Raw genomic sequence first — 27,361 nt, 5'->3', positions numbered from 1 at the left:
GAACAATTTTTCCCTGCTCCCCTGGATTTGACATTGACATCGCTTCTAGGCAGCATTTATTTTACAAAGTTAATATTAGGACTCACAGTCCTTATATCTCAACGATCATCAACATGGGAAGTTCATGTATGGTAAGCTAGTGTGTGAATGTGAATACATCCTTTGCATAATTGCCTGTGTAGATGTAAGCTACTCTTGGTGCTCTCTTCCAAAACAGAGTCCTACATACAATACAGAGAAGTCAGTGCAAACCTTAATGTACTTCTTAGTAACTGTATTTCGTGACAACCCATCCTGTGCTTAATGTTTCAGAATGCTAGATCCCAGTCACCCCAATAAAAATGAGAAATGAGTTGCAGAAACTATGTTACAATGATAATAATACACAGGTATTTTCCATAGAACAGACATCTAAATCTCACTCATACAATGACATTTTAAAATATCTTCCTTAGAAAAAGTCTATAAATGACCCGATCCTCAGGTTTATTACACCAGTCTTAGAGAAGTCTGATTTTACTGAGTCTAATTCTCCTTATGCTGGCATCAGGCGATTTGTACTGGAGTCAATGAGAACTGCAGTGAGAACGTAGACCATCAACTGGTTGACTCTCAGCATTGTAGCAATGCACGTGAAATGAAAACTAAGGCAAAGTCCTGGAGCACTCTTGGGCCAGAGTCACCACAGGTTTTATTCCTCCTGTTTAATTTGTTATACCACTCAGCATAAGAGAGTTACAAGGCTATAAAACTAAACTGACCAACAATGCAGCATTTTGCTGTCTGCTCAATTAGTTTACTTAGCTGCCAATGCTTAATCATCTAAACCTTTTTTTCTCATGCTTTACTACTTCCTTAATAAACCATTGTGCTTTTATTTTCAGATTCTAGGAAAAAATTCATCAAAAAGCAGGGTGCTTTAATCCAGACAATGTACTAAACTCTTATTTTGTTCTAATTACGCTTCCCAAATGGTGTCTTTACAGACGGAAGACAAAGAGGAAGCTAAGAAAGCCTAGCAAATTAAATCCCATTTGTGGCTAAGCAGAATAACAAAAAAGAAGCACATTATTAGAAAAGTGGAATACACCACCTAAATTTGCAACAAGCTTATACTGAGCTAGACACTGTCACCCTTACAATGAGAATTGTCAGGTTTCAACTCAAGACTCTTCTCAAAATGCAGCCAGTATTATGATGTAGAAGGACAAATAAAGTAAGATTTTCTAGAAGGAAAACAAATATTGAAAAATAAGATAGACATCACTGGCCTTACTGTCCTAATGACAACACTCCCTTATGAGAGCATGCAGAACACTTGTAGAATCGTAAAATCCTAGAATGGTTTGGGTTAGAAGGGACCTTAAAGATCATCTAGTTCCAGCCCCCCTGCCCTGGGCAGGGACACCTCCCACTAGACCAGGCTGCTCAAAGTCCCATCCAGCCTGGCCTTGAACACTTCCAGGGATGGCGCAGCCACAACTTCCCTGGGCAACCTGTTCCAGTGCCCCACCACCCTCACAGTAAAGAATTTCTTCCTAATATCTAATCTAAGACCCACTGAACAGTGCAATTGATTCCATCTTGCGAAGTTGTTTACTTTTCATTTTTCCATATCCAAAGGCCAGTGTGTGATTTTGGGAGTGTACACTGAGGTGCAGAGTACAGGCTATCTGTACATTTGGCCCAAAGTGCCAGACACATAAACAGCATAACACTGCAAACTGAGGCTAGTCCCCAAAGACATCTTCCTGACATTCTTCAGTAAGAAGCAAAATAACTTCCATTTATGATCTCGGAGTTAAAGTAGGCTCCCTGAACAGATGTAAAAAGGTAGAGTTTTCATAAAACAAAGGTTCTTTTTGCAAGGTGTATGCAAGAGAGGCCCTGAATCTTCCCTGCTGGTGAAATGGAAACAGGTTATGCTGAATATACCAAACCATCATTAAAATACCACATTATAAAACCAAGAGACTGGTAGCTTTATTATGGTTGGAACAAAAGGCCAATTTTATTCCATGGTTGTACAGTGGGAACTGAGTACTGGACTGCATCTCTTGTAAGCTTTAATACAATAAATGCCACTCTTCTCATAAAAAGTTAGGAGTCTAAGATATAACACCAAGTGGTGATCAGAAAAGCATTCCACTATGAAATAGGCTGCTCTATGAGACAGAAACCATTTTCTATCTGTGGCTGTAGCAGATAGATAGAAGGAAAAGAACTTAACGTTTAGCAAGGAGGCTAAAGTTAGGTGTTACAAAAACTCATCCATTCTGCAGAAGTAACCCGAAGAGGGTCCTTCACTAACAGTTTGTGCTGGATGGAGGAATCACACTACTCTCGGTGAACCAGGCTTGACATGCTAACTCCCAAACAGTGGTGTCAGGGTTTTCTGGGATGTAAAGCACCCTGCCACTTTCCAAATATCAAGGCCTTTTTAGGCACCAAAGATTTCAGTAATGTTCATTAGTGGGAAGATTCCCACTGACATCTATATGTATGCTTGTTTAATAACATGGTTAAATGGCAATTTAACCATTAAAAATAACGCAGAATTTCTGTTTCCTTCAAAAACCCAGGGTACCACCATACCACATCTAGTGCAGAGGTATTAAAATTCATATTTTACAATTCACAAAACAATATAGGTGTTTATTCATTCCTGCATTGTGCTTCCATGTTGGTTTAAGCACTAGTGTCTATTTATAGTCCTTGTACCTATTCATGGACAAAAGCATGACAGTTTATTTTTAGTGAACTTTTTTTCCAAAGGGTTTTATTTTTAAGCCTGACTAATCTTTGCTGCACCACAGACTAGTCTTATCTGTTGATCAATCTTAGCTTAGATTGATGGTGAGCTGCAAAAAGACACCAAATGCTTTTTCAATTAATCCTCTTTTATATCTACCCTTAGAAGAGGGTGAGAAAGACACAGGGAAGAGCCAGAAGGCATGCAATGCTTCCCTCGAGTACTAGTGCAGCCTGGAAAAGGTGGGGGAACCACAGTTGTCTTCTGTTTCTTACCATGGACTTTGTAGCAGTTCTACAACACATAAATTTGTCTGCTCTGCCTGCAGTTAATGACTGCACCTCAAAGAGGCAGGAAAACACGCATCAGATGTGCTTGCTCCTATTTTCTCACTTTTATCTTAGCCTCTCTAACTAGGACATGTTGGGAAAAGAGAAGGGCTGAGGGAGAAAGGTATTTCAATTTACAGAATGGTGCGTTTTTAGCTACATGTTATTGTTAAATTTTAATACATAATAAAAACAGTGCCAAAGCCATCAACAGTCTTTGAAGCCTTTCTACTGGAGCCTGCGATTAGCAACTCCACAGCCTCAGCGTGGGAGACAGAGAGGAAAAGGGAGACAGACAGGCACACCTCTTTTCTGTTCACAGACTTGCAGCTGCTAATTCTGAGTGTCCCCTTCCCTTGTACTGGGAGACACAGTGGTATGATTATTGCAGGTGGCATAAAACGTTAAGGCTCACTTGGCCATCATGCAATAATTAGGAGGGATTTCTCCAGTGTGAGGGAGGTCCCAGAGGCAGAAATCCACACATGTGTGCACAGCAGCCATATGGCTACAGGAAAGGCCATTTCACCCACAAAAGATTTGTGACAAGGACAAATAGCTGATTCAATCTGTCCTGAAGTGGCAACCTAGACCTTGGATTGCTCTCAGCTGGGTAGAAATAGAGAACCAAATAAATTTTCCTAATCTGTGCTGGGAGTAATGGCCATGTGGAAAATGGGGGAGCTCTGGCAGGCACCCCCTCATTTCACCATGTCTCAGGCACAGACCTTAGTCTGATTTTATTCAGTAAGAAAAAAATACATTGGCTTTAGCTTCCTGATGTGCTCTGCAGACAGGAAGAATGCAGCCTTTATTTTTCCAAGTAACCTCACAGGCACTGCTTATGAGAGCAGGCATTGCAAAACCAGGCTTGAACTCTTCTGCCCCATGCTTAAATAATCCTCCTTTCATTTCAGGGAGGGAACTAAGAAGATACAAGAAAACACTGGGTTAGTCACATTTTTTGGTGAAATGACACCTAGATGTACTCTTCAGCTTGAGATGTTTATTGAACTCTGGGCAGTGGAATGCCTCCTAAGTGTAAGTAAATGTCTCTCAAAATATTTGACTAAATCTTATAAACAAGACTCTAGCTGTAGCATTTTGCACTTCTTGAGGCATGAATTTCAGCACTTAAATCCCCTGGCCTATGCCTCTAACACATCTGCAGGGAAATCAACTGAGTAGGGTAGGGCTTAACACAGGCCAGCCTGCAGAGAGCCTGGTGGCCATCAGCTTTCTGCATAGGCTGGCTTGCATGATGGAGGGAAACATACAAATGTTAGGGATGGGTGGGGAATAGCAAAAAGCAGCATTGCTCTTGTTACAGTCAGACCTTCTGGGGTTTCCGGTAATTCTCTGGTTTTATCTCAGTCATGAAGCAATGACTGTGCTCAAACCATATCATGTTAAGCATATCAAAGGCTTGGGCCCGTCCCATTCACCCGTATACTACTGCACACCAGGCTTCCTTCGGGAGGTCTATTACAGCCATCCCCCATGGGCTGAATGGTAATCAACACAGAGCCAGCAAAAAATACATATTATCCCTAAGCCTTGTGAATTTTCATGATGGTTTACTGATTTTTATTTTTTCCTTTTCTTCTGCTTTATCTTTTTCTTTCCCTTTTTCCTCTTATTATTTCTTTTTCTTTTACCTTCTTCTTTTCTTTCCCTTTTATTATTTCTTTTTCTTTTACCTTCTTCTTTTCTTTCCTTTTTGCCCTCTGATTTGTAATGTTTCTTTTTTCAGTTACAAGCAAGAGAGAGATGCCTTGAATATTCCTGAATCATTATTCTATCTGGGTTTACTGAACAGTTAAAATATCTAAGGACAACCCCACTGGTAATGTCATGTCCCTGCACATTCCCCACAGGCCACCTCTCTTCCTCCCTGATGTCTAGTTTTCAGTAGATTATATTTCAGGATCATTGCTTGGCCTTAGTAAATAGATCATTTCCCACCACAGACTGCACGCTACATGGGAAAGGAATATTTTCTTTCCTGCTAAAATGCAGCTTTTGTACAGGGGTGCAGATGCTGCAGTGATGAAGAAACTGGAGGAAAAAAAGTGCTCTCCTTCCTATTTTGCACACTGCATGTATGTCCAGAATGAATCTGATAGAAGGTCTCAAAACTTCAGAGGACAGCAGGATCCCACTGTAAAAAAAGGAGGGCTGCATTTTTTTTATTTCCATTAGAGCCTTTCTCCTCTGAAATAAAGCTCTAAACCAAGTATCTAGTAGGTCATCCGGGCACTTCCTAGGCAATTCAGGTGGTGTGCGTTGTGATATATTAGAGTGATTTGTCCAGCCTGCTCATTAAACATTTAAAGAATTTATCTTCCACTACTTCCTCTGAGAATCTCCAAAACCGTCTAATGAATCTTGTCACTAATACATAAATGCATGCATACATTTGGATTTTTTTCAGTAAAGTCAAGTTCATTTTTGCTGTGTTTTTTTTCCATCTGAATATTCTTAATTGTATCTCACAAGGACTAAGCAAATTAATTTCCTCCCTTTCGTGATGGTACATATAATTGTCTCAACCTGCAGCACTACATCTCAGCTCAGAGCCCAGCAGAAGAATGTGCTCAGATAAACACAGGCAACTTACTTAAAACTTCCACTAAAATCACTGTTTCTCCTTCCCATGGCAATAATGGTAAAGGCTAGCTCTGCTTCTCCCTCTAATTTCAGTGGCCTAGTGCAGAAAACTTACTTTTAACAAAAACCTGACAAAAAGCAAGAGCTTGTGCTTTGAACTTCAAGTTTCTCCAAGCAGCCTGCTGTGCTGCCACTCTTTTGAGGTCAGCTGTCTGGCCTGATCTGCTCCCAGCTTTGCTGAACAGCTTAGGAATCCCGATCCCTCTGAAATGGGATCACACATTTACCTCTATAAAATTGCACTGAAGGGGAATTCAATCTGGCTTGAACAGTTGTCAGAAAAGCTGCCTACTCTTCAGTTTATTGCTTTTCCTAGAAATGATCAATGCCACCTGCCAGGTGTTGCAGTAAAGCGAGGCATTCTACAGCTCTGATTTCCTGGTTTTATCTTTTTTCCAAAGGACTCATTAAGGGCCTGTGATGGACAGCCGGGCAGATACAGCTCTTACCTATTTGGCTGATGAGATTATAATATCTGTCCGAGACCATCAGCTTTGTATTTCAAACCCCGCACATAAAACCTGTCTGTGGTCTCATTCCTGCATATCAAAGCCTAGCTGGTGTGTAAAGAGAGGAAGAGAAGAGCTGCAAAAAAATCTGCACTAGTAAAGATTACAACAATAATTGTCAGTGTACAGCAGTGATGTCTGAGTATACCAGCCATCACTACAGGAGAAGTTGGGCTTGGAAGAAGACATCCATGGACTTTGGTTAAGCTGCATAGCCCTACGGCAAGCTCTGAATGTGGCCCAAAAATGCAAGTCCCTGCTCACAAGGCATTGAGGGCAAAGCTATGCACAGCACCCTACCTCAGCCACCCATTTGGGAAAGAAAGGTCTCCCTCCAGCCAGAAGCAACAGTGTAGTGAAAGACCCGCATACAACCCTTCCAGATATAACATGAAAATTCACCTATCTGTGACAGACCATTCGGGGGGCATATTAGTTCTAGGTGCAAAAATTTATGATGCAATTGATATTTACTCAATTATCTAGTTGTTTCTAAAAAAAAAAAAAAAAGGTAGGATCACATCCCCAGTATTTTTGAGCACAGCTACATCTACTGAATTTCCCCCTTGGTATATCTGTTAAACATCTATATTTTCCTAGAACACATTCACCATGAATAGTGGAGGATAATACCTATGTATTTTTTAAATCACATTTTAAAGACTTTCTGCCATTTGAGACAAATATTCAACACTACCAGAAACATTATTCTTATCTGGAACCACCAATCAAATCCTTTGAATAAAGACAATCTGAATAACTGAAGAAAACTGATCGTACATACAGGAGAAAAATTGATAAGCAGGATCACATCTTTGAGCAGTTTTAAAGCCGTAATGTAAAGTCCAACAACAGCAGTTATTCAGAGTCTGTTGAAAAAGTAAGCATTGTGTCAAACAGTTTTGTAAGCTTGAAGGAGTTGTGTGACCCTTTGGAGAACAGCTGCTCTCTTTGCCAATACCAGAACACAGAAGTATACGCTGATCTTGATGTTAAAGATGGAAAATATTCTGCCCTCAAATCATGTCACTGGTATGTTTCATTTTGCCCTCTTATCCTCATGATGCTTTTTGTACTAAACCCTAAAAAGAACTTCCAGGAAATTTTCTAAAAGAAAATGTTTGAAACATGTTGGGGGACAGGGTAGATCTGCGCAAGGAAAATCCATTACAAAAATTCTTAACAAATAGTACAAAATAGTGCAAAACCAGAATTTCAGAGCTCATCAGTTTAGCTTCTGTTTTCTTAGAAAATTAGAACAGTACAGTCTTTCTCTACGTAGGTATTGGTCAGAAAAAAGTTTGTGGATTACTGAATGTATTAAAAAAACCTTAAACTCTTCTGCAATACTTTTACAACCATGCTATTTCTGCAAAAAACAAACTAGCAGGCATCAGACACATTTTTCCCCCTAAATTTTGATTTTTGTAGTTAACACCCAGATTTAAATTTAAAATAGCAATTTATTAAATGTCAGGAGGCATTTTCTATACAAATTTTAAAACAAGTGAGTTTTGAATTGGAATTTTGAATCTCAGAGGAAGAAACTCATGTTTAAACATAACACATTCTGCATGTCTGTTAATGGTTAGATAAACTGCTAGAGCTGCTTAACTCTTGAGAGTAGATGACAAAGCTCCAGGAAAAATATATAAAGAAAAGAAAAAAGATCTAGCTTACATAATGTGCTATGAAATCCCAGTGCTACAGAAGTCTTGCACTATTTTCTCAATAAAACACATGACACCACAGTGCACAGCCATTAGGAACAGGATTTTGCATTTTCTGCTGCTGAAAACCATTAATAATTTACTCCTGACTGACAGTATTAGGTTGCCGTAGTAATGTCTGAGATCTGTATTCATAAAAACATGTTTGGGCTGCTTTGAACATGAACAGTGCATGTCTTGACAAAGAGTGCGTATACACTAAAGCCGAGGTTGCTCCACAAAACACACAGTGTGCAACTGACTGAATGATGGACAGTCTATAGATTTCAGGCAAGCAGGTCACATCTCTGCTGATGTACATTGACAGAACTGCACTGAAGTCAGTAGAGTGATGACCAGTGAAAACAAGCAGAAAATATAACTCACTGTCTGCAAGATCTCCTGCCTGAGGGAAAGCAACAATAAATACTCTTCCTTTCCATTTTCTTTCTCACTGCACTTCCTGGAAAATAGTTGCTGGGTTTCATGTTCACATTACAATAGGATCTATTTCTCCTAATGGAGCACCACTTGTGCGTGGGCATACGTCCACATGTGCAGCCACCCTCAATGTGGAGTTAGAATGGCTCCAGTCCTTTGGACACAAAAGTTTTGTCGCATGTTTGCGTAGTTCCTTCAGTTCCCTGGAGCATGTTCCCTGGATCACGAAAGTAAGCCAGGAGGAGCGGTGACAGATGCATGGGATGCTTTGTGGTGCTGTCCGTGATTTCAGAAGGAGGGTCTTGTGGCTTACCAGCTTCAAGTAATTAGTATTATTAATAACGTGTATTCACTATTGTATGAGTTGCACACGTAGTCAGCCTTGCTTCTCTAATAGGGCCACTCTTCTATGATGGTCATAGCAACAGCACAGTGTAACATCGTGAGGACTTTTATTTTGGGAGAGGTAGAGTGAATTTTACATAGCAGAAGGTGTTGGTGTTGCAAGCAAGTGGAACTGGATTCCTAAGGGAGGGCAGCTAGGTTTATCCCTGGACCGCGTCCAGCCTGGCTCGGCTGTGACTGAAATGTGCAACCACTAATGGCAGTTTTGTGATATATGTGAAACGAGTGATTTCAGCTCCTAGGGAGCAGTCCCACAAACCACGAAAACATTTCTTGTGGTAGACACAGCAGGGAGAAGCCAAAGGATAAACTGTCTGTTGGGACTGGATTCCCTCCCTGCAAGAGATAGGATGAGATTTTTCAAACATACTCAAATCAGATGCTTGAATATTTGGAGGCCTCTCTGGAAGACCGTATTGAAGTAGCACTGAGACCTTCCTACCCATGGACAAATACTGACTGAAATCTGTTCTTATGGGTTGCTCATTTAGCACCGTTCATGAGCCCTGAATTCGCTCTGACCTACAGTAGACAACAAGCATGCTAACATGAAGTAGAGCCATCAGGTAGCTATGGTTCAGATTAAAAACTAAGGCTAGGAAAGAAGAAACCTCAGAGAAACTGCACTGTGCCTAAACTCTGAAAAGCAAGCGAAGAGAAAAAAGAAGCTCAGCATGCATGTATTTGGGATGAGCTGTGAGTAAGGTAGCAGTGAGAAGAGGGTGAGAGAACAGTGAGAACAGGTGAGAGAAGGTTAATTCGTACTATGTTGCACTGGAATATGACTATCCACATTAAAGCATTGTATTAAACGCACTAAGAATTGTATCTAATTGTCTAGGCAGGATTTTAGTTTCTCTAGGAAACTAAATGGGTGCTGTTGGCGGATTGTCCTTTGGGTTCAGAGCCTTATCTGGAGACCCGACGGATATCGGATCTCAGCCCTGCGACAGCCGTGTCCTTCCTGCTTCACCAGGCAAGGCGCTCTGAGGTCAGCTTGCAGAAGGGCTGACTCCCAGGGCTTGAGCAGCGTGTCAGGCAGAAACATACTGTCTCTGCTCAGGCTGGCCAGAAGGGTTAGGATGATACCAGACACAGGCTAACAATCCCAGCTGACAGACAAGGTACGCTAGCTCAGCCGCAGCACTGGGCTAATGCAGCCGCACAACTCTCCTCAACCGGAGCTGCCTCACATCCCTCCGGGCCAGAGCACAGGGAGAGCGACCTCAGCACAGCAAGGGTTTGAAAGACTTGCACCTTGAAGAGGCAATAACAAAGTTTCAGCTCTCTAGGTATGCTTCTGACCAAGCCTCTTTCTCTTCCTCAAGCATCCACCTGCATGTCCTGATCGGAGTTTTACCAGCATGTTAACTCTAAATCCAGATACAGCAGCATTAAGCAAATAGGGAGGCGCAGAGACTGATCTTTCTCCGCTTCTTAAAAAAATGCTATTAGCTGTGTTTGATGATATGAACCACCGCTTCCTTTCCTCTCCGCTTTGGGGAGCACCCAAAGAATGTAATTTTCAAATGTAATTTTCAAAATACATTATATTGTGTACTATAAAGCAGATCCGAGTATTATGAATTCTGGTTTTTTAATACAGTGAGTCTTTGCTGTCCATCTGCTGGCAGAATTGAATTCCAGGTTTGTATTTTTCTAAGGCAGGAAAAGCTGTTACTCCACAACTGCAACTTGGAAGTGGTATTGTCAGTGTATTGCTAAACAGAGTTTCATTAGCCTATTTATGGTATTTCATTAAAAAAAAAAAAGTCCACTTACCATCTGTGAGCACTTTCCTCACAGCCTCATTAGGGAAGCATCTACTTGGCTTGCTTTGGTATTCTCAAGTCAGCTTTTTTTAGTGCTAATTACACCCTCCTATACAGCCTTGTTGGGTCCTTGTACTTATGTATTACATACAGTAATATATAAACAGTTATATACAGTAATATATAACCATTTAAGCATTTGCCGTTAACAAAATGCCCTGTGAATGGACAACTGGAAACGTTAGCTTTTTAGCCTCCATTTCTGCATATCACATAAATATTTCTGAGCTCTACCTGTTGTTTTTTTTCTCCAAAAGAGCCACAAGCAACTGCACACTACTTGTTTCATGAATGTTCTGCTCCTTTTACACCCACAGCACAAGGGAATTGTGCCAGAGGGAACAAAGCAAAGTTTGCAACAAGGAGAGGCCTGCCGCTCTGACAGCTGCGTTATATTTCTAAGACAAGTAAGTATGAGTCAAATTCATTTTGTCCATAAAATACAGCAGTTTTATTAGCTGCCAGGCTCAAACTTGCAGAGTGTTTGTGTACTGCTAGCTGGTAGTCATAAATGAGCAGAGTCAAAATCAATTCTTTAACCCCATCTTCTGGCCTCGTCTGGGCAGTCACATTCAGAATCCAGCCAAAGAAAACGAAGCTGCTGAAACTCGTAGTGAATTCAAAGACGATGTGATATTTTTTTTTTAGGATGGCAAAGCCTTTAAAACTCTAAGGCCTGCCTGCACTGTGAATCTATTGCAGTGCAGGCAAAGGTATCGTGCTGGCTATCCTACGCTTTCAAGGTATAGTCAGCTACTTCACCTTTGCTTTGGGATAAGTGTATCTGTGTGAGGAATTAGCAGGTAGTAGCTAGTACACAGCCAATTAGCCAAATAGCTTGTTTCACAGTAGGCAAGCCCATGCATTTCCAGACAGAGTGCTAGCATGTTTGTGAGTAGCTGTGAAGGACTTCTAAAGAAAGACTTTCAGATCAACAGGTAATCCAGCAAAGCATAGGATTTACGTGTGACACAAATCACGTATTCTATGAAAGTTTGGACTTGAGCAAAAAGATCTGCATATTCCACTGACACTGCTTTCTTCCTGCCAGCCACACGAGCAATAGGCTCACTGAAGGAAGAGTAAAACAGGAATATTATAACTGACAAAAAGTGATTGCCAGAACACAGGCAAATAGTCAGAGCAATCTGTACTGGCAAACCCGAATAAACTATGCATAGTTTGCCAGGACAACTGCAATTAAATGTGTACCACCTTCCTCACATTCTTTTGTAGCTAATTTTTATTCATACTTGCAAAGAGTAAAGATTTAAAAAGTAACAAACGGGCAGAATACCTACCTTTCACCTATTAAGTATTTGGACAACACTGTCAAAATCCTACAATGCCCTTTTTTCCCCAGTTCCTTTTCAAGAAAAACCTGACATCTGTATCATGAATTCGTTCTAGCAACTATTAAGTCTGATACTAGTTCAGGTTACCAACCATTCCCAATAGTCTGAAGAAAAAATATGATATTGAGGCGTATAGTATAAATAGAACAGAGAAGGTATCATCATACTTCAATTTTTGTCAGGGGCTTACTATTTGATCTGTTCAAAACACAGAGTGAAAAATTTTCAGGTCCAAGGCATGCTAGAATGTATGGGCAAACTTGTGGGATGCTGCATGTGAACACTGCTATCCACGTGAATGTGGATATTTGCACTCACAGTCACTGAGACTACAAGCTCCCACAAGGGAGTCCACTTACTGAGCCTGCCAGGGAGCATCAAGGAGTGCAGTGCATGTAGGGTCTGTCGTACAAGCTCTATTCACACAGCCACTAAACAAGCTGTAGCAAACTCCCACTATGTATGTGGATGAGTGAACAGGGGAAAAAAGAAACAAAACATAACAAAAGTGTTATAGGCAAATAATAACTAGATGGTGAAAGACAACTTTTCATTTTTCATTTTGGCACGGGAAAACTCATAATGCATGATCCCACTGACCTAGAAGGATGCATTTTAAACAAAACTTACAAACTCCGAGATCTTCATATAGAATGTACACCTGTGCATCGATTTGAAACTCACTGAAACGTATTTGAGTGGTGTCACTGATACAAGTCCATAGATAAAGATGGAGACTACTAATGGTTGTTACCGATGTCGAACAGTACGACAAAGGAGGTCTCTCTCCCTGCTGCGGGAGTTACTGATTGTTATGCTTTGCTGAGTTGTGAGTAGATTTTTTTATGTGAAATCAGATTCAGTATTGTCCACAAAATAGATAAACTAACCATATTTTTTTTTACAGCGGGTATTTACAGCAGTTTTTCTAGCTATACACTGTAGGCCTGCATGGGATCTGATGCACCTTTTTGGCTGCCTTATTATTGTTTTCTGACTTTGTTTCTGCTAATCCAACTAATCTTTATATGACCTCACGGCACTTGAAAAAAACAAACATGAATCACTATGGCAAGTTAATCCTGGTGGTTTGAAAACACTCATAGTGGAACAACTTGTTAGGGACTACTGTTAGCTACACTAAAGGATTTTAGAAGAGGACTAGATTTAAGGCTAAAATCTGGAGTCTTTTCTGTTCCACATACATCATTTGAGTATTTCAAAAGCAATTAAGAGTGTAATTCTTGGACAGAGGGATGCTCATCTGAGAAGACACTCAAAGATATAGATACGGCTTAGCCAACTCCTATACCACCTTCTCCAGAGACTGTGGACAAAGGATATGTCGAGGATGAAATACAAGATAAGGATATCTAGTACACTCACTAACCATTATAAATGATCCCAAAGGCTGAAAAGTAAAGCACCTGCTTGAATATTCTAATTTATACTGGGATGGGACTGTGAAGATAACTTCTACAGAGCCCAAATACTTCTTTTACACTGAACTCAGGACATGGTGAAACAGCAGAGAGAATCTGTTGATAAACCTAAGAAATGTGTTTTGAGGCCAGTAATACCCAGACAGACAAACCAGATGATAGCTATGCATGCCATCTCCACTTGAATGTAAATTTTGCAGTATATCAAATGGGGCAATTTAAAACTATGCCATGTTTGTCAACTATGTCCTAAGGACACCTGGCAACTTGGTGGCAGATCACTACTTGGACATAATAGTGACCGCGTGTTTCCATGTGTTTCTTCTAGTATGCCTCTGTATGTAAAAATATCTTCCATTGCTCAGTAGAAGTGTGAGCATCTTCTTTAAACAAGGAAGACCCTTGACAATACTTGTTTATGGCCAATTTCAAGAAAACACACTGTTCTCTTCTTTTTTTACGCTTTGTCATGTAAAAGATGCCCTAGTGGGGTGTTACCTTGCTTACCTAATTGCTTATTCAACTGATATAGACTGTTTTTTCTGTCTCCTGCTATTCTGTCCTGCTAGGCAGAATCTGGAGTTATGTCAAGAGCATAAGCCATGAGAAAGAATCTACCTGTTGAAACATGACACATTATGCCAGAAATTGTTAAAGAAATCGGCTTTAGATACGTTTTGACTTTCTTTTCCTGAGTACTTCTTGGTCATAGTCCACAAAACAAACAGTAATGGAAGGTTTGTGAAATGCGCTAAGCTGGCCATCTACCAATAAGGATCTTTCCATTCTGGCTTTTGATGTACATTTGGCACTAGTGTATTTCCCGTCACTGGTAAATGTCTTGTCTATCCTTCAGGTATGTACTTTTCATGTCTAAAAGCCTAGTTTTACAAATCAGCCACCGTTAATAAATACATCAGTTTCAGAACAGTGCTCGGAAACAGCAGTTCTCAGAAATGCACTCTGTCTCTAAAAATAAATAGTTGTTGTCAGGTTTTTGGATATTTTAAGCTTAAGGGGAAAATAAAAACGGAGAGAAAGTGAAAGGAGAACGTAAGCATTCCTATACAATTCCACAAATCTAAATAAGGCAGGGAGCTGGTGAGAATCCAGATCGCCAGAACGGGATTCCTTTGGTCTGAATTTAGCTATGAGTAGTCTTCTTTTCTTTTCCACAAAATCCTCAACCGCTACTGATAGTAACATCTCATTGATAAATATTATCAAGGAGCCGGCTGAGGAGGCACAGGCAGAGACAGCACCCCCGGCGGCAGATCTAAACAAGGCGTAGACACCCCCCTGCCCCCAATAAAAGAAGTCTTTCGGGAGCGCAGCGACCTGGTCGCTGTGCACTGAGTAAGCAAGCAGCGAGTGGGCGTCAGCCAGGGCATCACCTGGGAGCACCACGACAAGGGCATTCATCACACGCTCGGAAGGAGTTTAGCTATTGTCTCCACCCGGCAGAAGGTCGTGCTCTCAACCTTAGCCAGAATGGATGTGGGAACCCAGAGAGAGCTCCCACAGAATCACACGGCCGTCCGGGTCACAGGCTACAGGGAGTGCCAGAGCCTTTCACTGGTAATGGGGGGCAGCCACGAGAACTGCTGTGTGTGTTGCGAACAGGGGAGCAATCTGCGCAGCCTGGTGGCAGAGGTGCGAGAGGAAGTCAAAAGGTTAAGGAGCATCAGGGAGGCTGAACAAGAAATAAGACCTGGATGGAGCCAGGCTCTGCCCTCCTTGAAACAGAAATGGGAGCACCTATCAGAAAGTAACCGGGATCAAGGGGCAGAAGGCAGAAGCCTAAATGAAAAGAGTGACCGGAGGCAAGTTCATGGTCGGGGCAGCAGACGAACTCCCTCCTTGCCCCCGCCGGTACCTCTGAACAATAGATATGAGGTTCTGGATGAGGAAGGCAGTCAAATGAGGATGTGGATGATGGGCAGTCTACACCAGGGATGTCTCCACAGGCAGAAAGGCATATTGCCTTGGTTGTTGGTGATTCCCTCCTGAAGGGAACAGAGGGTCCGATGTGCCGGGTGGACCCCCCTCATAGGGAAGTCTGCTGTCTTCCTGGAGCCCTGGTTAAGGACATCACCAGGAAACTTCCTAGCTTGATACAGTCCTCAGACTATTATCCATTACTGATCTTCCATGTAGGTGGAGAAGAAGCTGAGAGTCGTAGACCAAGAGCAATCAAAGGGGACTTCAGGGCCTTGGGAAGGTTGGTGAGGGAGTCTGGGGCACAGGTTATTTTTTCCTCACTCCTTCCAGTTGTAGGCAGTGACATTCGAAGGAACAGACAGGTCCAGTCTATTAATACATGGTTCTGTGGCTGGTGTCACCACAACAATTTCAGTTTTATTGACAATGGAATGGCTTACACGGCACCGGGCTTGCTGGTATGAAATGGGAGACACCTTTCTTAAAGCGGGAAGAGGGTCTTTGCCCAAAAGATTGTGGGTCTGATCGACAGGCCTTTAAACTAGATGTGAAGGGGAAGGGCGATAATATCAGGCTTTTCTGTGGCAAGCTGTGGGACAATACATCAGGATTAGAGGGATGGGGTGCTAGTAAGGGCCTTTGACCTGTTGCCCCGAGCCATGCTGGGGATGCTGCATCACAGTCGAAGTCTTACGGAGACGAGCCAGGGGCTCCTGAGGTAGTCAGAGTCAACAGGGAAACACTCGTGAAACACCCCAAGGGGTGCTCCTCTAAGAAGGTGACACAGCCAACAGCCCAGCTGAAGGGCCTCTACACAAATGCACACAGCATAGGCAACAAACAGGAGGAGCTGCAAGCTACCATGCTCCTGCAAAGCTACGACATAGTGGCCATTACTGAAACCTGGTGGGACGAATCCTATGACTGGAGTGTGGCGATCAATGGCTATTGGCTGTTCAGAAAGGACAGGTGAGGAAGGAGGGGTGGAGGTGTTGCCCGCTATGTTAAGGAATGGATAGGGTGTGAAGAGATGTCCCTAAAGAATAGCCAAGAGGAAGTCAAAAGCTTATGGGTAGGAATTAGAGACCGAGGCAACAAGGGGAACCCTGTGGTTGGTGTCTACTACAGGCTGCCTGATCACAGGGAACCTACTGATGAAGCTTTCTTACTCCAGCTACAGGAGGCATCACGCCCAAAGGCTCTTGTCCTGCTGGGAGATTTCAACCACCCTGACATCTGCTGGAAAAGTAACATGGCAAACTGTAGACAATCCAGGAGGTTCCTGGAGTGCCTTGACTGTAACTTCCTAAGGCAGGAAATAGACAGCCCTACCCAAGGGGATGTGGTACTAGAACTCATAGTCACCAATGCAACTGGTGACATCAGGGATGTCAAGATTGGAGGCAGCCTGGGCTGCAGTGATCACGGCACTGGTGGAGTTCACAGTCCTAAGGGACACGTGTCAGACAAGGAGGGTAGTCAGGACCCTGCATTTTAGGAAGGCAAACCTCCAGCTCTTCAAGGAGTTAGTCAACAGGACGCCCTGGGAAACTCCTCAGAACAGAGTTGGCAGATATTCAAGGATGCTTTCCATAGAGCACAAGAGCTCTCGATCCCCAGGTGTAAGAAATCAAGCAAGAAAGGGGAGAGACCGCCATGGCTGAGCTAGGACCTGCTGGTCAAACAAAAGGGCAAGAATGAACTGCACAGGCAGTTCAAGCAGGATCAGATATCCTGGGAAGAGTATAGGGATGCTGCCTGGTTATGTAGGGATGTCAGGAAGGCCAAGGTGTGCCTGGAGCTGAACTTGGCAAGGGATGCTAAAAATAACAAGAAGGGCTTCTACAGGTATGTCAACCAGAAAAGGAAGGTTAAAGAAAGCATAGCCCCACCTGATGAGCAAGAATGGCAAATTAGTAACAACAGATGAGAAGGCTGAGGTTCTCAACAACTTTTTTGCCTTGATCTTCATTGCCAACCTCTCTTCTCACACCTCCCGAGTTGAAGGACCATAAGACGGGCACTTGGGGGACAAAGTCCCTCCCACTGTAAGTGAAGACAAGGATCGTGACCACCTGAGGAACCTGAACATACACAAGTCCATGGGACCTGATGAGATGAGATGAGATCCTGAGGGATTTGGCTGATGTAGTCGCCAAGCCATTCTCCATGACAGCTGAAAAGTCATGGCAATCAGGTGAAGTCCCCAGTGACTGGAAGAAGGGAAACAGTGCACCCATTTTTAAAAAGGGTAGAAAGGAGGACCCTGGGAACTACCGACCTGTCAGCCTCACCTCTGTGCCTGGGAAGATCATGGAACAGATCCTCCTAGAAGCTATGCTAAGGCACATGGAGGACAGGGAGGTGATCTGAGACAGCCAGCATGGCTTTACCAAGGGCAAGTCCTGCCGGACCAACCTACTGGCCTTCTATGATGGAGTGACTACATCAGTGGACAAGGGAAGAGCTATAGATATCATCTGTCTGGACTTCTCTAAGGCCTTTGACATGGTCCCTCACAACATCCTTCTCTCTAAATTGGAGAGATATGGACTTGATGGGGGGATGAGGAATTGGTTGGATGGTCACTGTCAACAGCTCGATTTCCAGATAGAGATCAGTGAGAAGTGGTGTCCCTCAGGGGTGTGTACTGGTACAAGTACTACTTAATATCTTCATCAATGACATAGACAGTGGGATTGAGTGCAGCCTCAGCAAGTTTGCAGATGACATCAAACTGAGTGGTGTAGTTAATGTGCCTGAGGAATGGGATGCCATCCAGAGGGACCTGAACAAGCTTGAGAAGTGGGCCTGTATGAAACTCATGAAGCTCAACAAGGCCAAGTGCAGAGTCCTGCACGTGGGTTGGGGCAACCTCTGGTATCAATACAGGATGGGGGAGGAAGGGGCTGAGAGCAGCCCTGAGGAGAAGAACTTGGGGATATGGTGGATGAAAAGCTGGACATGAGCCGGCAATGTGTTCTCACAGCCCAGAAGGCAAACTGCATCAAAAGCAGTATGGCCAGCAGGTTGAGGGAAGTAATTCCACCCCTCTACTCTGCTCTCACAAGACCCCAACTGAAGTCCTGTGTGCAGTTCTGGGGTCCCCAGTACAGGAAAGACAGGGACCTGTTGGAGTGGGTCCAGAGAAGGACAACAGAAATGATCAGGGGATGGAACCCCTCTGCTAGGAGGACAGGCTGGGACAGTTGGGGTTGTTCAGCCTGGAGAAGAGAAGGCTCCTGGGAGACCTTACTGCGGCCTTTCAGTACTTAAAAGGGGGTTATAAGAAAAACGGAGACAGATTTTTTTTTATCAGGAACTGCAGCAGTAGGACAAGGGAGAATGGTTTTAAACTAAAGAAGAGGAGATTCAGACTAGATAGAAGGAAGAAATGTTTTATGCTGAGGGTAGTGAAACGCAGATTGGCTAGAGAGGTGGTAGATGTGCCATCCCTGGAACCATTCAAGGTCATGTTGCATGGGGCTCTGAGCAACCTGATGTAGTTGAAGATGTCCCTGCTCATTGCAGGGCAGATTGGACTAGATGACCTTTAAAGGTCCCTTCCAATCCAAAGTATTCTATGATTCTGATTCTATATACATTTAAATGCCTACAGGAATAGCGCAGAGTTTAACTTGTGTTGAGAAAATAGTGAAAAATACTACAGAGCAGAAAGCAGGCTGGAAAAAATACTTATTTTTTACTTGGTGTTTATATTTTTAAAAAGTCAAGAAATAGATCGGTTGCAGTCACACTAAAAAAGATAAGTTTTGAGTTTGTAAACAAAACTTAAAGACGAAAAACAAAGCAAAAAAAGACAAATATTTTTTTATTCAACCCAAAATCCTTCCTTAATACACAGTGAAGTGTTTTCCTTTGTATTGGAGCCCCTACCATTTCATTTTAGTCTTCCTTTTGTCATTGACCTTTTTTTCAATTGAAAAATAGGTTTGAAATTAAAATGTTTCAGCTGAGACTAAGCATTTATTTTTTAAAAGTAAAAATTAAATGTTTTTCAATTTCAAATTCCCTTTCCACCTTCTTTTCTTTAAAACACTTCAATGAATTCGATTTCTCAGACATGTCAGTGGACCTGAAATACGGCATTTTTGTGAATTTCATGCTGTTCTCCTAAAGGCACCTGTGATTAGCAGGAGTGCTCCTTAATTCTTTTATGCCTTGGTTCTTTTTTGTTCTTCCTTGTAAGGATCCCCAATTTGGAATTGCTTATACAGAATCAAATATGTTCTAGATGAAAGTTAGAAAACACGATGATCTTTGCACCTAGTCTGTTATCTTTCCCAAGTACCGAGACATGTATTGTAGCTAATTGTCTTAAAGCTTTAAGTACACTGAGAGGCTTTGAAATTAATATAGAAGTAGGATTAAATATATAAAAGCACACTTTTATAGGGTTAGTGTGGGCTTCGCATCCCCCTGCATTCACAGCCCCTGCGCTCCCACTGCCATGTACACTGAGAAGGAATCCGCATGCCAACCACACTGCTACGCAGGTGAAACAGGACAGAGTTTTAATGACAGCCTTTTTTAACTGAAAAACTGTGACGCTTTAAACACTGCTCACAAATTTACAGTTATTAGCGATCTTGGTTGGGATAGCCTGGAGATCAAGGGGAAACTGGAAGACAAAGAATAAAAATTAAATGCAGTAATTTGCTAGTATAGAAATACAGTACTGCTTTGTATGCTGAGTTCTTAGCACACTTGTACATATACATCTGCACGTATGTTCATGGAGGAGGGTGTACATATGTGTTTATCTCATGGAAAGCTACGGTAAAGCAAGACTTTTGAAAACTTTAGCCATTCTTAAAATAAGCACCATTTCTCTTTAGCCTTTGTATATCTAATCCAATACTATAACCTGCTTTTTCCAAAAAGTTCAGAATAAATAAGTCTCTGTAGATTTTATAAGAAGTATTTTAATCCCTGTGCATCTATATAAGGATCTGGATATGTATAAAAATGGAGTTAACGTCTAGGTGACAACTTCTTTTTGAAAGTGTAGCTCAAGGCCAAACTGAAGGTTGAAACCATGAGAACTTTCATGTCATCAAATTAGCCTAAGGAACGTGAGTGTCATGGTATTATCTTCTGTAGAGCCTAATTCTATTTTATTGAAATCAATGAGAGATTTGCAATTGACAGCAGTGAAATGAGGTCAGAGCCCGATGTGATATGTCTAATTAATAGGCTACATCCACTCCATCTGTTCCACAAAATGTCTGAGAAAGAACATAGGATAAAACATCTCCATCCTGAGTCAGTGCTGTTCAAATCCTGGACAAAAATAACAGTGAGAGCACTCGGAGGATTTCATCCTCTGAAGTATCTAAACATTTGTGCCAGCACATTTCATCAAGTTTCCATTTAGAGGAATTTTGTGGGTAAATTACAGAGTAAAAACTCAGATGACAAGAAATCTGTGGGTGTGCTTGTTGTACATATTGTGGCAGATCTTGAAAACCCACTCTCCCGTGTAGGTGCCTGAACTCTACCATGAAATGCAAAGCTAGTTTTTCTGACTCAACTAGGTGTATCCCATTGTCTCTGGGCTAGGCATATAATGTGTTGGCAATCTCCCTTTCAGGCTTTGTCTTGACAACACAGCAAATGGCTTTAGGACTCCTACTCAAAGATCCAAAACTACCACAGCCTCATACTAAAACACTAATCCTGTATAATAAATTAGTTCCTAAGGTTCAGATTTGTTCAAAAAATGTTGACAGGTTAACTTGCATCCACAAGGCTTGATGCCAGGTATTTATTACTTGTGCCTCCTGTGTTAACTTTATGTTGAATTGACAAATAATCATCTTTCTACAGCTAGTATAAAACCTGTGTGAGTTCCATACTATATGCTGTGGGTAATTTTAGAGAAAGCAAATCATACGCTCCTTGATTTGGATGAAACTCGTATTGTTTGATCAGGTAGTACGGACAAACCATATGCATGACAATGGAACTGTAGCTTCAAAGACAGTGAAACTTGGGACGAAGACAGGCAGTATCTATAGAAGAAGAATGTGGAAACAATCACGTTTGGAGAAGAGGAGTGGACCACAGCTGGGCTTTTGGGGTTGTTGGCTGGTGTTTTTTTTCCTGTTAAGTGAGATATTGATGAAGTCAAATATCAAAACAGGGATCTCTGTAGCTTGCATGCAGAATACCTGCTACTCTGAACAGGATGGGAGCTCTGCATACGTGCCATTTCGTATTACATAAACACCATTTATATTAAGTGTACATAAAATTGTGAAGCACTTAAAACTATTTCACTAATCAAATCATGACACTAAGCAATTACACAGACTTCTGTGTTTTCAAACTTAATAATGTTTCAGCGTACTATTCCACTTCACTATGTTTATTTTGTAGCAGGGTGCATACACACACGCACACACAGACTTGCCTGTTAACTGTGCACCTGTGCAAGGGTAACATCTTGGTTCTTTTCATAAACAAGCCCTGGGACTGTTCTCTAGAACCAGGATGGAAATGGAAGAGCCCATACCAGGATTATTAAACTTTCCAAAATATGGTGATCACATCCAAACTGCCCACTGTGAATGGCCGCTGGCCCACACTGACTCCCTAACCATGCCTGTGAACTGGGAGAGGGCTGCCTGGCCAAAGCCACGGCGAGACTGCTCTGAGGTTGACCTACACACAGAGGGCTGAGCTCCCGGCTCAGACACCTGCTCTGCCTCTGTTTAATTTACTACCACGGATGCAGCGATAGTGTCTCCTAGTGGCTATATTCTTGAAGGAACAGACCCAACCCCAAACTTCACACCTGAAACTCCCACTCTTCAAAGGTATACAAAATACAAATACGTCTCTAGATTTTTAGAGCATCTAAAACAGCATCACTCAACTAGATAAAATAAGTAATTTAAACACTTGAGGTTTAATATCTAAGTTACAAATTCTCATGCTGATTTAACATCTAAAACCTATCGCCAGAGTATCAAGGTATTGCATTCCTTCTCTTTTGAAACAGTAACATTAAAGAGAGAGATGAGATTCATAACAAAACCATGTGAAGCAAGGTGTTCAGGACTTTTCTCAAAGGTCTGAAGGCAAGCATGGGCATCAACAGGGTCAATCTCATTTAACCTTTAGGTCCTTTCAGACCCTGTAAAAGCAAAGGAAATGCTTAAATCCTCTTCTATGGTAAGTCTCCATAGTTTCAACCTACCACATACTGAGCCCTATCCCAGACACCGCAATGTGTGAATATGAGCTAATGTCACTGGATCTTTGAACCACACTTAAGGACTCACGAAAGGCGATGCGGGCATAGATTGGAAGGCCACTTCTCCCAGCAGCACCCTGTCTGCAGTCATGGCCAGCAGAGGACATTTAAACAGAGAACATAAAAACAGGCAACCCTGAACAGTATCAATACTTGGTTCTAGCCCTTCCTCCTTGAAATAGCTATCTCCCATTTTCAGCACCAACTGAACACCAAAAATCCATCGTAATAAGATCCATAATAAGGGGATTTTATGAAAGGAAGACTTAACAGTTAAGATACAACAGGATTCAATAGTAAGCCACAGCCCCATTAGCTGGAACTAGACATGAACCTAAAGACATGGACGTGTTGCAGAGGGTCCAGAGGAGGGCCACAAAGATCATCAGAGGGCTGGAGCACCTCTCCTACGAAGACAGGCTGAGAGAGTTGGGGTTGTTCCACCTGGAGAAGAGAAGGCTCTGGGGAGACCTTATCTCCTTATCTCTCTGAGGAGGCCTTCCAGCATCTGAAGGGGGCCTACAGGAAAGCTGTAGAGGGACTCTTCATCAGAGAGTGTAGTGATAGGACAAGGGGTAACAGTTTTAAACTGAAAAAGGGTAGATTTACATTAGATATCAGGAAGAAAATTTTCACTATGAGGGTGGTGAGGCACTGGAACGGGTTGCCCAAAGCTGTGGCTGCCCCATCCCTGGAAGTGTTCAAGGCCAGGCTGGATGGGACTTTGAGCAATCTGGTCTAGTGGGAGGTGTCCCTGCCTATGGCAGGGGGGCTGGAACTAGATGATCTTTAAGGTCCCTTCTAACCCAAACCATTCTAGGATTTTATGAACTACAGCAAGGTAGACCCAGAGGATGTACCGGTCTGATTTTGCCATGTTGGGGGACATTTCCTTTCTCATTTTCAACCAATTGAAGTTTCCCTTTGTCTACCATACTCTGGGCAGCAAATTTCCATACATGGATAAGCTTAACCAAATAAGACATTAAAAGAAAAAAAAAAAAAAGACTAGAAAGGTGCAGAGAAGGAAATCTTTCCTAGGAAATCCTGGCTCTAAGTGACCACTACTTCTTAACAATGGAATACAGATTTGCCTTCCTCTGTGTCTGTATCAGGGCCTTCTGTTGTTTGCCAAGTATCCTGTCACACCCCTGACATCCCCACTTTGGAGATTTTACGTAAACTCCCGTTAGAGGAGAAATAACACACTGCAAAAATGACTGTGGTTGGAGTAGTTCTATCACAAGAAAATAGAGCCTTTATGTACTCCAGATCTTTACTAACATACCTATCTGAACATCCCAAAAGCCACCAGACACAAACCTGGAGTGCATACAGTTTGTCCCCACCTCAGCAGAGCTTTCGTCATGTACCTGTGTGTGCTTGAGAGATACTGCTCTGCTTGCAGCAACGGGCACTTTCTGCTACCTTTTTCCCACTGTGCCGGTGCTGGTGGAAAGCCTTTCTTGAACAAGGTCTGGTCAGTATTCACTTTGCCTGATGATCCTTACGGTGCCTGAGTTTGCTGACCTTTAGGACAGAGTGTAAAGCTTATCTCCATCCTCAGCTTTTTACCTGAGGGGAGGGAAAGATGACAATTCAGTTTTGGAAGAGGTTCTCACCAGTAAAAAGGGATTGACAAGTGAAATGCTTCCCGCTCAAATTGTTTTCCACACCTCCTTCAGCTATCACTGAGCACTAGTTGAATTATACCAAGTAAACAGTTTCAGCTTGTTTTAGTCTAGGTAAGTTTCCTAAATGTTTGAAAGCAAAGCCTAAACTTTTGTTTCTTTTCTCACCCTGACAATTCAGCTTTGTCCAGTAAGGAAAGCAAAAGCACACATCTGTTGAAGCCTTCCTGTTTCTGGCGCTCTGATCCTTTTTAGCCCAGCTATTCAACCTGTTCTTTTAAAAGCACCTCTCTTTCTACACACATTTAGAACCTCCTTTCATCCAAAGTTGACAAATCCCCCTAACACAGCCACTTCTCATCATGTCTCCTCTTATTAAACCCCTGCACAACAGATCACACATTCCCCCAACCATCCAAAATAAGCATAGACCTCTACAGCCACCTTATGAGGGAATGAAAACAGCAGGTAACCGGAGCACCCAGAGGGAAGCAAAGTCCAAGGACACAGAAGGGACAGAGAAGACAGAGCTGCAACCCTACAGATGTAGGCTGGTTCCTCCATCTTCAAGCTTCTTCCTCGTGGCTCCAATTATTTGTTGACAGTACCTAGTTAAGTGATTTCATTGTCAGAGGAAATACTACAGGGCAGATTAAACTGCTGGGCTGCTACCAAAACCAGAATGTACTAATTTGGAGCAGAAATTCCCCATGAAGGTAAGACAGTAGCAAATGGTAAGTTAGTTACCTCTGTGACAGTCCCGTGAAGAGCCAGAAGAGCCCCACAGATTTGCCCTCTGTTGGACCTGGGGGATCGTCCTTTTTCTAAAGCAAACAAAGCTAGTACTTTCTAACGTTCCACTCCTCCCAAGCCAACTGCTTGGGGGCCATTCTGCAGGGGGCCAGGTCCTTCCTTTGTCCAGGTAACGGGGCACTTGTGTGCACACCCTCCCAGACAAGTGTCAGGTTATTTAAATCAGCTCAGCAAGTCTTTCAGCCTGAGAGACACAAAAGCAATATAAACAGAGCTTCCTTTTGCACTCTGTCCTCAGAGAGTCCTATCCAGAGCAGATCATGCTGATACAACCTGACAACATCCAGGGATAAAGCGGAGGCTCACACCAGATGCAGTCTAATAGTAGCTAGTATTATAAGAGGGCAACCAGAGATCAAAGAAACATTTTCGTTTCTTTCCTACTACCAGTCACTCTGTAAACTGAACAAGCCCCCAGCCCCATCAGAGCAATGAAGCGTCTGATCCTCGCAATCCTGTCACGGGCAGGGAGAAAGCACCTTCCAAGAGATGCTACCAGGGCTGAACTGTATTTGCTTTTCTTTAAAGCCTCTTGTATAACCCTTCACCCTTCCTTACATTTCACTGTAATACATTTGGCACAAAACTGAAAAATTGCAAAACTCCTCAAGAAGTTGGATTTGTTTGCTGCCTTTTTAAGGGGCAAGTAGGGGGACAGTTTCTCGATTATTTTTGAACTATTGATTTTTATTATTATATTTAGGAGGCTGCTCCCCCCTCCACCTCCGAGTTAACCATTCACTTGGACTCTTCTTTCAGGCAGGTGGTTTAAGCTTGATCTGCCCTCCGGGGGTTAAATAAAGAAGTGACGGGAGGAAAATGAAAACCTTTCCAGTGGCTCATATTTGAAATTCTTTCTTTGCTCTCTCTCCCTCTTCTACATGGGGCTCCTCTGCTTGTGGTTGCCCTAATTATTCCATTAGGGAATGGCGAGGGGCAAGGATTAACAATGAAGCAGATCACAGGAAACTGTTACCAAAAGCACAATGCGGACACCCACCCCCTCCATCCCCCCGTTCCTCCCTCCCAAGAGACGGTCCCCCTCACCCTTCTGTCGATGCCATGGTCCCGAAAGCCCCCCTGTCTTCTCAAGAGTCCAAGGGATTATTTTGGATAGTAGAGCGCAAAGGAGGTTGGCTCTTTGGGATAACCCTTGCTCGCGTCTGGGAAGGAGCACGCAATTCCTTGTAATCCTGGGTGCTCCGCAGGGCGAGGATCCGGCAGCTCCGCTCCGCGGCTCTCTCCCAGCCCGCCGCCGCCGCCCCAGCGAGTGCTCTCCGTGCCCCGGGGACGGGCGCTGCTGCCCCGCGGCCGCCCAGCAGTGGCCGGCGGGGCGAGGAGGCGCTGGCACCTGGGCTGCGATCCCCGGCCCCCTCCCCTCGCCGTGGGGTGCGTGTGTGTGTGCGTGTGTGCGAGAGGTGGGGGCGACTTCACATCGGCGCGGTGTTGGCTGAGGCTGGATTGGAAGGTTTTAGCCCTCGAGCCGTGGATTTGCAGTCTATCCCTCTCTATTTTAGGCACGGGCTGACATCACGAGCCGTTGTTACTCCTATAAATCCCCCCAACCGCTCCTTGACAGAAGCTGGGGGTGGGGAGGGGGGGGCGGCGGCGGCGGAGCCCCTCACAGTGGGAGGGCCGGACGCTGCCGATCGCGACCTGCTCCGCTCGCCGCCGACCGCCACCGCCTCCCCGGGGCAGGCCCGGCCCTTCGCAACGTGAGGGCCCGCCGGGACTTCGGAGAGCCGGCCGGGAGCGACGGGAAGGACCGAATTTTCCGCCCGTAGCTCCCCTACACACATACCGTGTGTGTCCGGCTACCACCTCATGCCCCTCGCCCCTGCCGAGCCAGCCGGCACTCCAGCGGGAGAAGAGTCCCGCTGCTCGCCCGGCCGAGGGGCACGCCGCCGCCTCCCTGCCTGCCGGACCGCGCTCCCCGCAGCCGAGGCACCTGCCCCTCCACGCAGCGGCGGCAGCAGCCTCCCAAGGCTGCACGGCCCGGTCTGTTCAGCCCTTCGTGAGAGCGGCCCGGATCTGGCTGCCGGCCGCGGCAGGACCGAAAGGCCGTGGCTGGCGGCGAGCAGGGCCGCCCGCCCCCAGGGCCGAGCAGGGCGCGGGGCTGCCGTACCGAGCGCACGGCGCCCGGGCCCGGCCCAGCGGCGGCGCGGTGCTGCCCCCTGCCGAGCAGGCGGGGGCGGCGCCGCAGCGGAGCTCACACCTGCCGGCGCTGCGGGACCCCGGCGGGGGCGGTGA

The 27,361-nt window shown here is 43.8% G+C and overlaps 1 protein-coding gene across 5 annotated transcripts in view; it reads right to left on the bottom strand.

Annotated features, from left to right (window-relative positions):
• SLC1A2 (solute carrier family 1 member 2) overlaps positions 1-27,361 on the bottom strand; it is a 98,260-nt gene that overhangs the window by 70,680 nt on the left and 219 nt on the right. Inside the window, exons 1-2 of one of the 5 annotated variants that reach the window (XM_063332302.1) lie at positions 26,159-26,845; positions 24,041-24,242 (exon numbers count right to left, since the gene is read on the bottom strand). The exons of 1 other annotated variant lie outside the window; for it this stretch is intronic. Coding sequence is in view for 1 of the 4 variants with exons in the window: in XM_063332301.1 (XP_063188371.1) it covers positions 26,159-26,175 (17 nt within the window). In the remaining 3 variants the exon portion in view is untranslated. Of the gene's footprint in view, positions 1-24,040; positions 24,243-24,742; positions 24,857-26,158; positions 26,846-26,912; positions 26,932-27,361 lie in introns of those variants that run through there. 3 more of the 5 variants (XM_063332303.1, XM_063332304.1, XM_063332301.1) reach the window with 3 other exon arrangements.

The sequence above is a fragment of the Chroicocephalus ridibundus genome, chromosome 4 (genome assembly GCF_963924245.1).
Source record: "Chroicocephalus ridibundus chromosome 4, bChrRid1.1, whole genome shotgun sequence".
Taxonomy (NCBI): domain Eukaryota; kingdom Metazoa; phylum Chordata; class Aves; order Charadriiformes; family Laridae; genus Chroicocephalus; species Chroicocephalus ridibundus.
Note: the sequence above shows the minus strand (reverse complement) of the source record. Positions and strands in the feature narration are given on the sequence as shown.